Source organism: Mus caroli, unplaced genomic scaffold, assembly GCF_978045245.1.
Source record: "Mus caroli unplaced genomic scaffold, Mus_caroli_1 scaffold_15, whole genome shotgun sequence".
In the NCBI taxonomy this organism is placed as follows: Eukaryota; Metazoa; Chordata; class Mammalia; order Rodentia; family Muridae; genus Mus; species Mus caroli.
This window is the reverse complement of record NW_028227270.1, coordinates 27,500,308-27,513,097: the sequence shown is the minus strand read 5'-3', so window position 1 is coordinate 27,513,097 and position 12,790 is coordinate 27,500,308. Positions and strand designations below refer to the sequence as shown.

The 12,790-nt window shown below is 43.0% G+C and overlaps 1 protein-coding gene across 1 annotated transcript in view; it reads left to right on the top strand.

The window, feature by feature from the left end:
• The window catches only part of Arsb (arylsulfatase B), a 164,976-nt gene that overhangs the window by 96,363 nt on the left and 55,823 nt on the right, over positions 1 to 12,790 (top strand). Inside the window, exon 6 of the mRNA XM_021180617.3 lies at positions 8,032 to 8,102. Coding sequence (XP_021036276.1) covers positions 8,032 to 8,102 — 71 coding nt within the window. The remainder of the gene's footprint in view (positions 1 to 8,031; positions 8,103 to 12,790) is intronic.

The following is a 12,790-nucleotide window of genomic DNA, read 5'->3' as shown; positions in this document are numbered from 1 at the left end:
TCTGAGAACAGTCAGTGGGCGATCACTGCCCGTTTTTGTCTTGTGTAGACCTTTCTTGGTGAGGTTGGAGGTAGATAAAGTGGATGCCTTTTTTAAAAAACTTTTTTTGGATCAGGTTTCGATCCTTATTGTAGATCCAAAACTATGCTGTTAGTCTCGCCAGCATGGCGTTGCTAACGTCCCCTCAGGACGCTGGCAGCGGGCCTCCTGCCTCCTGCCAACACTGCTGCCAGCTCTCATCTTCTGAAAATTCTTCATAGTAAAATAGAAATTGGAAGAAGGGCTTCTTATCCCCTATGGCTTGTCTTGCTACTAACCCAAGAGTCTGGCCCATTACATTTTAGTAATCAATACGAAAAGATTGTATTAAGAGTTTTGAGATTATGATGTTTTGAGAATTACTTTTTCCTTGAGTATTCTACTTTAAAAACTTAATAAGCTCCTTAATAAAAATAAATAGTAATGCAAAATATCTCCCCATCCTCTAGCAAATAGATTCAACTTACATTTCCTTACCAGATTTTGTCTAAATTTTATAATCCCCATGCCTAAGCTTTTTTCTTATGGTAATGTTTGCATGTTACAGAGATTTTCAAGGAACATGGGTCTTACATAGAGCCAATACTCACCCACCCACCCACAAGCAGGGAATAAAATAAGTCCTGTTAGTGATTTCCCCAGAGCAATAGTTTCAAATGTGTACTTTGTGGTCAGCTCTGGTTCAAATCTCATCTCCTGTGTTTATTATTCATGTGCTGACTAAAATCTCCAGGCATCAATTTCATCGTGCACAAGACGTGACCCAGTCTGGGAATGGAGCTCAGGGGTACAGCAGTTGCCTAGCACACAGTAGGAAGGCTCTGGGTTAATCCATAGCTCTGCAAAAATCCGGTTAGTTAAAATAATGTGTGAGCACAGCGGTACCATCTTATTAGCACTCACAGGAGAGTCCAGGAGAAATGTATGAGAACCCAGCACAGGGCCTGGGTCAGGAGGAGCTCAGGAGCTGCTGAGGAAAGTGTCCGAGCTCGCACATGAGTGGGAATTACCCCTGCAGGATTCTTCGTTGTTTTTAGCAGCAACTGGTTTGGGTTGGTTTGTTTGTTTCCTTCAAACTTTCTCAGAAACTCTTGCCGTTGCTATTTCCTTTTCTAGGATGTGTCTTTTGTGACAGATAGTAGGCATTTAGCAATAAAAGGAGGAGTAATATAATCACATCTCGTTTTTGTGTGGGAAGGATTTGCTGTCTTACCCTTCAACATGGAGCACAATGGCTGTCAAAAGCTGGGGACTTTGTAAATGGATACTGATGTGACCTCAAGGTCTGAAACTCTGGAGTCCTACAATGTATTAAGACAGGTGGTCATTGGGCAGGGCCTCTTCATCCTATGTCAAATAAAGCTAATATAGAAAATATGAACTTTAAGGTGAGTTTAAATGGAAATATTGAAAAGTCACCAATGACAGCAGCATTTTATTTTGTCAGTCATATGAGAGAAAAAATGGAGAAAATAAATGGCATGTTTGTTAATTTGCAGCTAAAGGTTAGGGTTTCTGATGCTGTGATAAAACACCATGGCCAGAAAGAAGCAAGTTTGGAAGGAAAGGTTTTGTTTCATCTTATCTTATACTTCCACTTCTTGGTCCCTTATTGAAGGAGTTTAGGGTAGGAACTCAAGGCAGGAAGCTGGAGGCAGGAAGTCTGATGCAGAGGCCATGGTGCCTACTGGCTTGTTCTCCATGGCTTGCTTATCCTGCTTTCTTAGGACACCCAGGATCCAGAGCCTATGGGTGGCACCACTCACACTGAACTGGGCCCATAGCAGTCATTAATCAAGACAAAGTCTCTCAGGCTTTCTTCAGACAAACCAGCAGGGCATTTTCTCAATTGAGGTTCTCTTATCCCAAATGACTCTAGCCTCTGTCAAGTTGACATAAAGCTAGCCTGCATAAAGGTATTTATTTATGGAATCATAAAAATAAGCTAGATGTATGGCATAATACATTCAAAAGATCCTGGGGCTATAGTAAACATTTCACTATGGAGACAGTATAGCATAGAGGTTGGGAGTGGAGATTAGGAAATCCATCAGCCCGAGTTTCAAACCCAGTTCCAACATCTGCTCAAACAGGGGCCATGTTAGTAACCGTCTTAATCTAAGGTTTCCATTGCTGTGAAGAGACACTCTGACCATGACAACTCTTATGAAGGAAGACATTCAGCTGGGGCTGGCTTATAGTTCAGAGGTTTAGTCCAATATCATCATGGTGGGAAGCATGGTAGTGTGCAGGCAGATATGGTGCAAGAGAAGTTACTGAGAGTTCTATGTCATGATCCATAGGCAGCAGTATTCTACACTGAGCAGAGTTTGAACATAGGATACCTCAAAGCCTACCCAACAGTGACACAGTTCCTCCAACAAGGCCACACCTACTCCAACAAGGCCACACCTCCTAATAGTGCCCCTCCCCATGGGCCAAGCATTCAAACACATGAGTCTCTGTGGGCCATGCCTAACCAAATGACCACTACCTAACCAACCGCCCTAGCCAAGGTTGGGTCTGTGGTATTGAGAATTAAATGAGATTAATACATGCCAAGTATTTTAAACTTTTATAAGTTTGATTGTATTTATTATTATTATTATTTGTGTGTGTGTGGGTGTGTGTGTGTGTACACTCACATACATATATGAAGGCCATAAGACAGCATTCAATACCATGGAACTGGAGTTACAGATGGTTGAGAGCTACCCAGTATGGGTGCTAGGAACCAAATTTGAGACCTCTGCAAGATTAGCAAGCAGTCTTAATTGCTGAGCAATCTCCCCTGGGGCAAGCATTTTAAAGTCTGTATCAGAGTTTCTAGTATTCAATCAAGCCTTGCCAAACAGTCAAGAGCCTAAGCTAGCCCTAGTCTGCTTGTTCAGGGCATGGATGAGACATCCCCTGTGTGGTTGAGGGGCCGTCCTCAGTGTTAGAGGTGAACAAAGTGGTTCTGTTTTTTCTTTCCTTGGCTCTCTGTCTATTTCCTGCTGTGGCTGGCCATTCTCACAGGCCCTGCAGCGGTGAGCACCGCACATTCATGTTGCCTGAGCTCCACTGTAATAAAAGCAACCATTGCTTGGAGTTACATAAGATCAGGTGTATGATTAAAATGTATGTACTTTTTCCCACAAACATCAGCAGCCATGATTGAAAGATGGAATTTCCCAGATGGAATCCATAGCCTGTTGAAGGCTATATTACTTAAGCAGCTAAACTTTCACTACCTGTTCAAATGCCTCCAAATAAGGAAAAGTCATAGGTAGGTCCTGGAGAGATGGCTCAGCTACTAAGAGCACCGACCTCTCTTCCAGAGGTCCTGAGTTCAATTCCCAGCAACCACGTGGGTGGCTTACAACCATCTGTAATGGAATCTGATGCACCCTTCTGGTGTGTGTCTGAAGACAGCTACAGTGTACTCATATAAATAAAAATAAATAAATAATATTTTTTAAAAGTAGTTTAAAATTTTTTCATAGGTAGCAGAGAGTCTTTTTAACTGTGGAGTTTGTAATGAGTAGGCTGTATTAACATGATGTGTTAACATGATAAATGGGAGGTGCTCTCTCATACGAGAGAGAACATGACATGTCCCAGAAATTAAAGTTAACTGCTGTCTGACTGTATTTTATAAACGGAATGCAGAAGTTATGGTTCAGCATATATTGACTTTTATCTGTGACTCAGAATATGGTCTTGAGTCGTTGGTTATTTTCTCTTACAAATATTCACTATTATTTCCCAGACAAAATTTATAAGGCTTGCAGAAGTCTTTGAGATTTCTCAGTTCACCACCCTCCCATCCCAGGCCCCCATCCACAGATCCATGCCCATGTTCAAGAAACACACGTGTGCTTGGCCTCTAGTCTCTACTGAAATCAATGGGATGGATTTTAGATTGGGTTTTACTTTTATGAACTGAAGTCTTGTAATGTAGCTTAGGCTAGCCTGAAACTCATGGTCTTTCAGCTTCAGACTCTTGAGCTACTAGGATTATAGGCACATATTCTACCACACCCATCAGTGCCTTCCTGAAATGATGCTGTTTAAAGAGACAGTCCTTTTAATGCACCTGTACTGATAATCTACTTTTTAACTATGGATAGAAATTACACAGCCCCTCCCACCACCTTTCCTCGCCCCTGTTTTCTCTTCCTTTCTACAAATTTCCTTTTTCTTATCTTGTTCCTCTTAACTCCTCCCAATCCTAAGCATTGAGACCCTGAACCCTTTACTGAAGGCAAAAAAAGGGAATTCAGCAATGGAACTTGAGACTGTGTGGCCCTAAAGCTGTTGCAATCTCTAACTACAGATAAAGGCAATCTTGTTCAAAGACCTGCATGGAGACTTCAAGACTCCTGAGAGGGAAAGCACACTTGTTAGATTATAAATAGGTAGAATACAACTAAATCCCAAATATTAACTAATGCATTCTAACACTACCCATATATTGTATTTGTTGAAATGGGTAATTGTCCGGACTTTAACCTCTTAAACACCTGAGCACCTCAGTTTTTGCCTCGTTACTGTTTTAAGTGTTGTATTTGTGCCATCCTGAACATTTCCACAGACAGTGCATTTATTGTGGTTGTTATTGCTGCTGCTGTTGTTGATGTGGGGGAATGTTAGCTCAGGGTGACCTCAAACTCAGATTCCTCCTCCTCCTCCTCCTCCTCCTCTTCCTCTTCATCCTCTTTCTTCTTCTCTTCTTCTTCTTCTTCTTCTTCTTCTTCTTCTTCTTCTTCTTCTTCTTCTTCTTCTTCTTCTTCTTCTTCTTCTTCCTCCTCCTCCTCCTCCTCCTCTTACTCCTCCTCCTCTTCCTCCTCCTCCTCTTCCCCCTCCTCTTCCTCTTCATCCTCTTTCTTCTTCTTCTTCTTCTTCTTCTTCTTCTTCTTCTTCTTCTTCCTCCTCCTCCTCTTACTCCTCCTCCTCTTCCTCCTCCTCCTCTTCCCCCTCCTCTTCCTCTTCATCCTCTTTCTTCTTCTTCTTCTTCTTCTTCTTCTTCTTCTTCTTCTTCTTCTTCTTCTTCTTCTTCTTCTTCTTCTTCTTCTTCTTCTTCTTCTTCTTCTTCTTTTTGGTTTTTTGAGACAGGGTTTCTTTGTGTAGCCCTGGCTCTGGCTGTCCTGGAACTCACTCTATAGACTAGGCTGGCCTCAAACTCAGAAATTCCCCTCTCTCTGACTCCCAAGTGCTGGGATTAAAAGTGTGTGCCACCACTGCCTGGTGAATACTGGCAAAGCAAATGATATCGCCATTTAGCTGATATCAGAGTTTGACGTGTACAAGTAACCGTCTTGTTAAGAAGCTGTGGGATGCCAGGGCATCGGGCATACTTTTCTAAACTATTGTTGAAATGTTTCTGAACATTTTAAAATAATCATCTGTAGGTCTCTAAAATTTATCCCTTTCCAAAGGGAATTATTACATGGTGAGACATATATGACTTATTATATGTCTTGAGATTTTACATGGTTTTAAGATGATGCAACCCAAGATTTATATTTTACTCAATTTTCATAAATGTCAATTTTTAAAATAATAATCTGGAGTCACTAAGTATATTTGGCATTGTTTTAAGTATTTGTCACATGTTTTATTTTCCTGGCATGTCTTTTAACCACATCCTCACTAAAATATCTTGATTAGCATATTTTAAAAGTGGAATCATAACACACTGTGACAGTCGGGGATTTGGAGATCCTATTGGCATCATGAGAATTCTGCCTGGGAAGAATTTTCCCAAGGAATAGTCAACAAGGGTTGTCCACAACCTCCAGGATTCAGAAAGTCACCTCATCTTACTACATTGATAAGATTTATCTACTACAGAATTATTAGAAAAGTATGTTTTACTTATTTATGCCTAATATTTTGGGATAGTCAGGGCAGATATGGTTTTAAGGATGAGTAGTCACACAGGAATGGAGAACCTGAAGTTTAGAGGAGTTCTTTAATCATTCCTGACTTCTTTTGAATTGAATGAACTGTTCACATTTTCTGTAGTCCTAAAAACATAGTTTTCCATAAAAACATATAAATTTTACTTGGTTATATCTTAATTAAACCAATAGTCCTCTTCTGAAACCAATGCAGACATACTGCTTTTGTTCTGACACCCCTCCTGACTTTCTTATTATTGTTATTCAGGGGTTTCACTCAATTTTTTTTTCTGCACAAGACACCACCATCAACAACAATCTGTTCATGCTTTCAAAGATTTATTACTAATACTACTATTACTATTATTGTTGTTATTTATTATTATTATTATTATTGTATAAGTATGTGCACATGAGTGAAGGCACTCACAGAGGCACTGCCTTGGAGCTAGACTTAAAGACCTGACGCGGTTGCTGGGAATTGAACCCAGGTCCTCTGGAGGAGCAGTGCACACTCATAGTTGCTGGGCCTCCTCTCCAGCCCCCTGTTCATTTTTCCTTTACACATCTTCCCTTCCTTACATTCAGAGCCTCTGGGACCAAACCCAGCTAGGGCTGTCAGTCTCCAGAATCTATAAGTAGGCAGTTAGGTGTTTGGGGGAGAAAATGGAAAGAGTGGGGTCTAAGGAGATATGCCTTGCTCTCAACACCAACCCATCTGCAACGTTGGCCCTAGGAACTGAGGACTGGGGACATCCTACATGAGTATTGTCCCTAAAGCCTAGGTGTGTCTCTGAGTTATTTGCCTTCTACTCTCTAGTGGGAGTATGTTATGGGAGTAAAGAGCAATGAACTCTTGTAAGCTACTCTCACTAAATATGTCTGTGTTGTATCCTTCCTGCTAGGGGTGTGTGTGTGTGTGTGTGTGTGTGTGTGTGTGTGTGTATGAAAATAACATTATTTAGCAAACAATGGCAATGATAGTTGAAGTTCTTTTGATTTGGTTTTAAATTTATTAATTACATTTTAATATTTTCTTACTTGAAAAATACCAAGTTGCAGATCACACTTTTTGAAGTTTTGCTGTCCTTGAACTCGAAAATAACTACTATAAACAACTAGCTGTGTGTTTGAGTGTAGACATTGGGCGGTCTGGGAAATGTGTCTTCTTGGTTATTTAAGAGCTTCATCATGTACTCACGCTGTGTACAAGTCCTGTGATGGTAACAGCGTTTGGTGCCTGCAGTGTACAACAGGGGTCCTGGATCAGCAAGTGTCCCCAGCTGTCTTCTGATGGTCAACACTGATCCACATTTTCCATAAGGTTGAGATAATCTGACCAGAATGTTTATGCTCCCGTTTTTTAGAAAACACTGCTTTCAAAGTTACACAGCCCAATATTCTTTCAGTAACTTGTAATATAATTTCTCTCCTGTCTAAATGACATCAATTTCTTCTTTGTTCAATATAGATTGTGGCTATGGCTATATGTGCTTTCAAAAAAAAGTTTTAAAGGCGTGTATTTAACTCATATCTCTATTACATCTGTGATCCAGGCATGGTGGCACAAGCATACAACCCTAGAACTTGTGCAGGAAGATCAGGAGCTAGAGGCCAGCCTTTGCTATATAGCAAGATCCAAGTCAGCCTGGGCCACAGGAGATGCTGACTCAATTAATTAATCAGTTAATTAATTAATTAATTAAAAATGGATCTGTGATCCCTTCGGCTACAAGAAAGATATAAAGATCAAGACATAGCTGATGTTGAGGCCACTACATTTCCACTTTTGGTCACCTTTCTGAAAGATGTTCTTCATTTCTTCCCATAAAGTCAGTATGACGTCATTACAGATGACTTGAGTCCTATGCCTCTTCTATAAAGAATGGTCACATTGAAATATAGCCACAGTGTCATCCTATGTCTGATGCTGACATTTTTATGTGGGGTTTTCCGTGATTATTATAATATAGACAAATGACCTCATGATGATCCACTAGCCACAGCGGCAGATTCGTTCTTTTCTATAGGCACCAGGAAAGGAAGTCATAAAATAATGCATACCCATTTGAGAAGAATGTAACACTTCCTAAAAACTGTTTTCCAGTGAAGGACACCCGTCCCCGAGAGTGGAGCTGCTACACAACATCGATCAGGACTTTTTTGACGGCTTGCCATGTGAGTACCCAGCCATTGCCGCCATGTTAATTGTTTGGTTTCTGGCTTAAGTAGATACTGTAACTCTAGCTGGAATTGCAATTATGACAAATGTTTCTCCCTGATAATCTCATGGTGACATCAGTATTCTTCGACGTCAGTAAACTCTGGCTCTGCCATTTGCTGGCTGTATGGAGCAGAGCCCACAAGACCCCCGAGACCCTTTTCCACAACCAATCTCATGTCACTGTCTATGTCACCTGGAAGTTCCAGAACATTTTCCCAGAGAATTCACCATCAAACAGGCCACTGTCCAGCTCTTGGGTTTTGTGGGGCACCAGAGCATCTGATTGGATTGGCAGGATGCTGACACACCCACTGAACCTCACAGTGTGAGCTTCCTAACAGTCCTGCAATCATTCAGCTTCATTCTGCCCACTGCCTACCAGAGCCTTGACCATTGCTTAGGGATGCAGTGACGTCGCCTGCACTCATGTGAGGTTCATACCAGCTCCCTCCTGCACTGCACTGCATTGCCTTGGTAAACTCTCTTTACTTCTTAGACCCCACTCCTCAGGCATGCCTGCTCAGAGGGTTCTCCTGACTGTGTCACTTGTCACCAAGCTCCCTTTTACCTCTCCATGTCATAGTCTCATCCAGCATTACTGTCCTGTTTGCCATCTCAAAGCATATGGTTGGTCATACCATCCCTAGACTCTAAATACCTGTTTCCTGCCTTCCTGCCTCTCTGCAGTTTCCAGAGCATCCCAGAAGCCATGACAAACAGCTGTCCCTTCCTTAGTGTCCCTTAGTGCCTCTGAATAACATCAGTCACATCGTCTAGTTGGGCATGCACTTCCCACTGACGTGAAGGCCTGGGTGACCCTCATCAGTTAGCACTTGTCAATGCCATAGGAAACCTAATGCTAAGTATGCTAGTTTTAAAAAGCTAAACACTACCACCATCACACCCAACAGGATAGATTAAAGGTAGAAAAGGAAAATACCCTGGTAACAGGCAAGAAATGTTTCTTGTATTGGAGTGAACTTACACTACAAGTGTAAGAGTAGGGTTAGGCACGGGAGAGCACCAGAGTAGTCTAGATTGGTGCCACACTGTCCGCAGTGGTACATGTGGCCACCGAGTACTTGAAGTGAAGCTAATCATGGGTGGAGGCGGCAGATCTAAGTATAAAATGCATATCCAGCTTTGAAGACTAGCTGTGCATATGATGCATACATGTCGGAATGGCAGTACTTTGACTTGTTAAGTTGAACATATTATTGATGCTTTATCTGTTTCTCTTCCCTTTCTTAAAGCATGACTGGTGGAAACATTTTAATTATGTATGTGACATGCATTAGAGCTGTTGGTCTTGAAGGACTTTGTAGAAGGTCCTGGGGAATAAGTTTATCAGCTGTACAGAGAGTCTGTGGTTAGTCTCTGTGAGCCTACAATGAGTCATATAACCCTGCTCCAGGATGTTCAAAATGTGTTTCTCATATAGTGGCTGTGGACTGTCTTCATCTTCTAAATCCTTGCACAAAAACAAACAAAACCCTTTGATCTGTACACTCATAGTGTAGATTGGCTTTAGAAGTGACAGCCTGGGACCAGATTCTTACATGGCCATCGCAGCCCTGTTTGGAGCAAGGGTCTGTGTAGCCCTGGCTGTCCTGGCACTCACTTTGTAGACCAGGCTGGCATTGAATGGTAACCATCTATCCCTTTTGGCTGTCCTCCCTAAAAATACTCCTATAAAATAACAATATAGGCAAGAGGTTAGTAAGGGTGTGGAAGTCAGGACAGAGAACTCCACCCCTCTGTTGTAAGGATGTTTACAGTGTATTGTTTAGTGGATGTGCCAAGCCCCATTATCATGGTCATTAATTCAGGAACACTTTTTGTCCTTGGTTGTCCTTTGTGCCTCCTATAGAGAAACCCACTCAATGTTGGGACCTACCAACTTGGGACCTTACAACAACATAGAGCCAACTGTTTCACATGAGGGAAGTGGTTTCTGTTGTCTGTGTCTATAGGGGGTTTGATGCCCACCTCCTCCTTACACAGAGCAACACTGCAGATTCTTTCTAAGTCTGAGTCACTTCAGGCTGCTGTGAGGCAAACATCAGAAAAAAGAAAAAGAAAATACTGTCTTTAGGACCTGCTGCTTTTTACCACGAAAACACAAATCTACTTTCTTTCCTATGCAGTGGGGTTTTGGGGGGGTTGGGGGTTATAGGGAAAAAGTTAATCTAGATCTAAGAAAATATTAACTTAGAGCCAAACCAGTTGGCTCCCAAGTCTAGTGTCTTCCAGACTGGCCAGCAGACTTAGGAGAGAGTAGGCAAGGATTAGCTTAGCTAACCCTGCTGGGGTACACGTCTTAATGAGCAGTCATGTTGCCATAGGCACAGTCACAAGAGAATGAACAGAAATTAAACCCTTAGAATCTTTGTAAACCACAGGCTAGTTTGTATTAATAGGTGGTTTTGTTCTTGCTACATCCTGTTCGCCTCTCTGAGCCCTGTCCTGTGCCTCTCTGAGTGAGCCCTGTCCCGTACATGTCCTTTTCCTTTTCCAGTGTCACCTCATATGAATGACATGAACAGGCCCTGAGTGTTTCCCAGAGAGCCCTGCCTTCTATGGCACCCCCACATCCCCGCAGAAGCTGGCTCTTAGATTTATCAGTTACACCTTCCACCCTGTCTTCAGGGTAGAGGGAATATCCAGGGCCCTTTTGTTACCAGGAAAACTGGGGTTCCCTCTCCTTAGGCTCTTAGTCTCATTAATAAAAACAGACAGACAGAAGCTCAGGGACCATTTTATTAAAATATGAAAGGAAAACAATAGGGCACTCTAGCTGTAAATTTTCCGCAGCTGCTGAATGGAGGTAGATGGAGCAAAACAGAGAGGAAAAGCCATAGCCTCTGAGTTAAGCAAGGTCTGCGAAAGTTGGCATGTTTGAAAGCAGAGGGGGGCAAACATCTGCATGACAGAAGAGTTGGGGCTCAGGGCTTCGGAGAATGGGTGAGAAAGCAGAAGGCCAGGGAACGCGTGCTTAGACAGGGAAAAACGTGACTGGACTTTTAAAAAGGGGCACAGGAAAAGAAAGGAAAATTATACTTTTTGAGTTTAGAACTCCAAAAGCAGGCAAGCTTAGTGATGAAGATGGGCAAGCAACTGCCTCGGGGAGGGGCTCTGGGGCAGTGAGTACATCATCTCATTAGGGGGGTAATTATTCCTCCCAACTCCTGAGTGTGTTGTTAGATGCATCAGCTTTCCTGGGGAGTAGACGCTGGCCATGAGAGTGACAAGCCCAGCTGGATTAACTCTTAAAGGAAAAGACAGCATAGAACATAATGTTCTCATCTTTGGGCAGCATCAGAATGTGTTAGGTCTCCACTCAGGGCCAGAGAGAGGTATTCCATCCTTTTGACTAGAAGGCCTAAGGGGAGAGGCAGTTACAACATTTTCCTTTCTAGTGTTAGCAGAACAGATGAGGTCCAAAGCCAACCATGAGAAAAAGGTCTCCAAGGTTACTAATCTTGGCCTGCTCGACATTCCATACTCACTCATTATTTTGAAGGCGGGCTGAAATCGGGGAATAAATCTGACCACATGCACATCCAGAGGTCTGATTCCAAAACTGTCCATCAGGAGAGAGTAGTGTCTACCCAGAACTTCAGTTATCGTCACACACAGCTTTCAGACAGGGTGCTCCCTGAGAGCAGGTAAGTGTGGAGCACTCCTGCTTTGTGTGCCTTGCCTCAGGACAGGACCAAGGACATTCCCCTGGAGGGCAGACTGCATCTTGACTGTTCTAAGGTGATAGTGCCCTTAAGCTGAGGATACATCTCACCTTGGATGTCAGTTGTGATCACCAGAATAATCCAGTTGTGTGATATATGCATATGTACTTTACACACACACACACACACACACACACACACACGCTACAGAAGTTAGCACAGCACCTGCAATGAGGGCCCACTCTATGAGTGGCTTTGTGTAGGGCTGTTAGAGCCACCCTCATAGAAGGCCTCCTGTCTTTGGGCATCACAATGACACGTAACTTCTGCTAGCGACAACGGTGGGAACGGGGCTCAGGTCCCTCTCCTCCCACAAGCGGACATTTTCTCTGGTACAGCTGCCACAGCTGCTTGAGGTCCAAGACTCATCCAGTCTCAAATGTGTCCTAACCTGAATATAAAATAGCCTGGCTGGCAGAGGTCACTATGGCCGTCCGTGCCTTTGAAGGTTAGAAACCACCCTGTGTGTGGCTGCAGCTCCCTCTCAGCTTTCTTCATGCCACCATCGAAACAGCACCTCCCTGACCTGCCTCTGAGACCATGAGGCCAGGCTCATGCAGGCAAACTGTTGTGGGCCAAACCAAGCTCTGTGACCAGAACTAAACTTTACCCCCTAAGTTGTTTCTGTCAGGTGTTGTCAATAGCAATAGCTCTCGCTCGCTCTCTCTCTCTCTCTCCCTCCCCCTCTTCTCTCTCTCTCTTCCTCTCCTTCTCCCTCCCCTCTCCTTCCCTCTCTTCTTCCTCTTCCCCCTCTTCTTCCTCTTCATCTTCCTCCTCCTCCTCCTCTTCTTCTTCTTCTTCTTCTTCTTCTTCTTCTTCTTCTTCTTCTTCTTCTTCTTCTTCTTCTTCTTCTCTCTCTCTCTCTCTCTCTCTCTCTCTCTCTCTCTCTCTCTCTC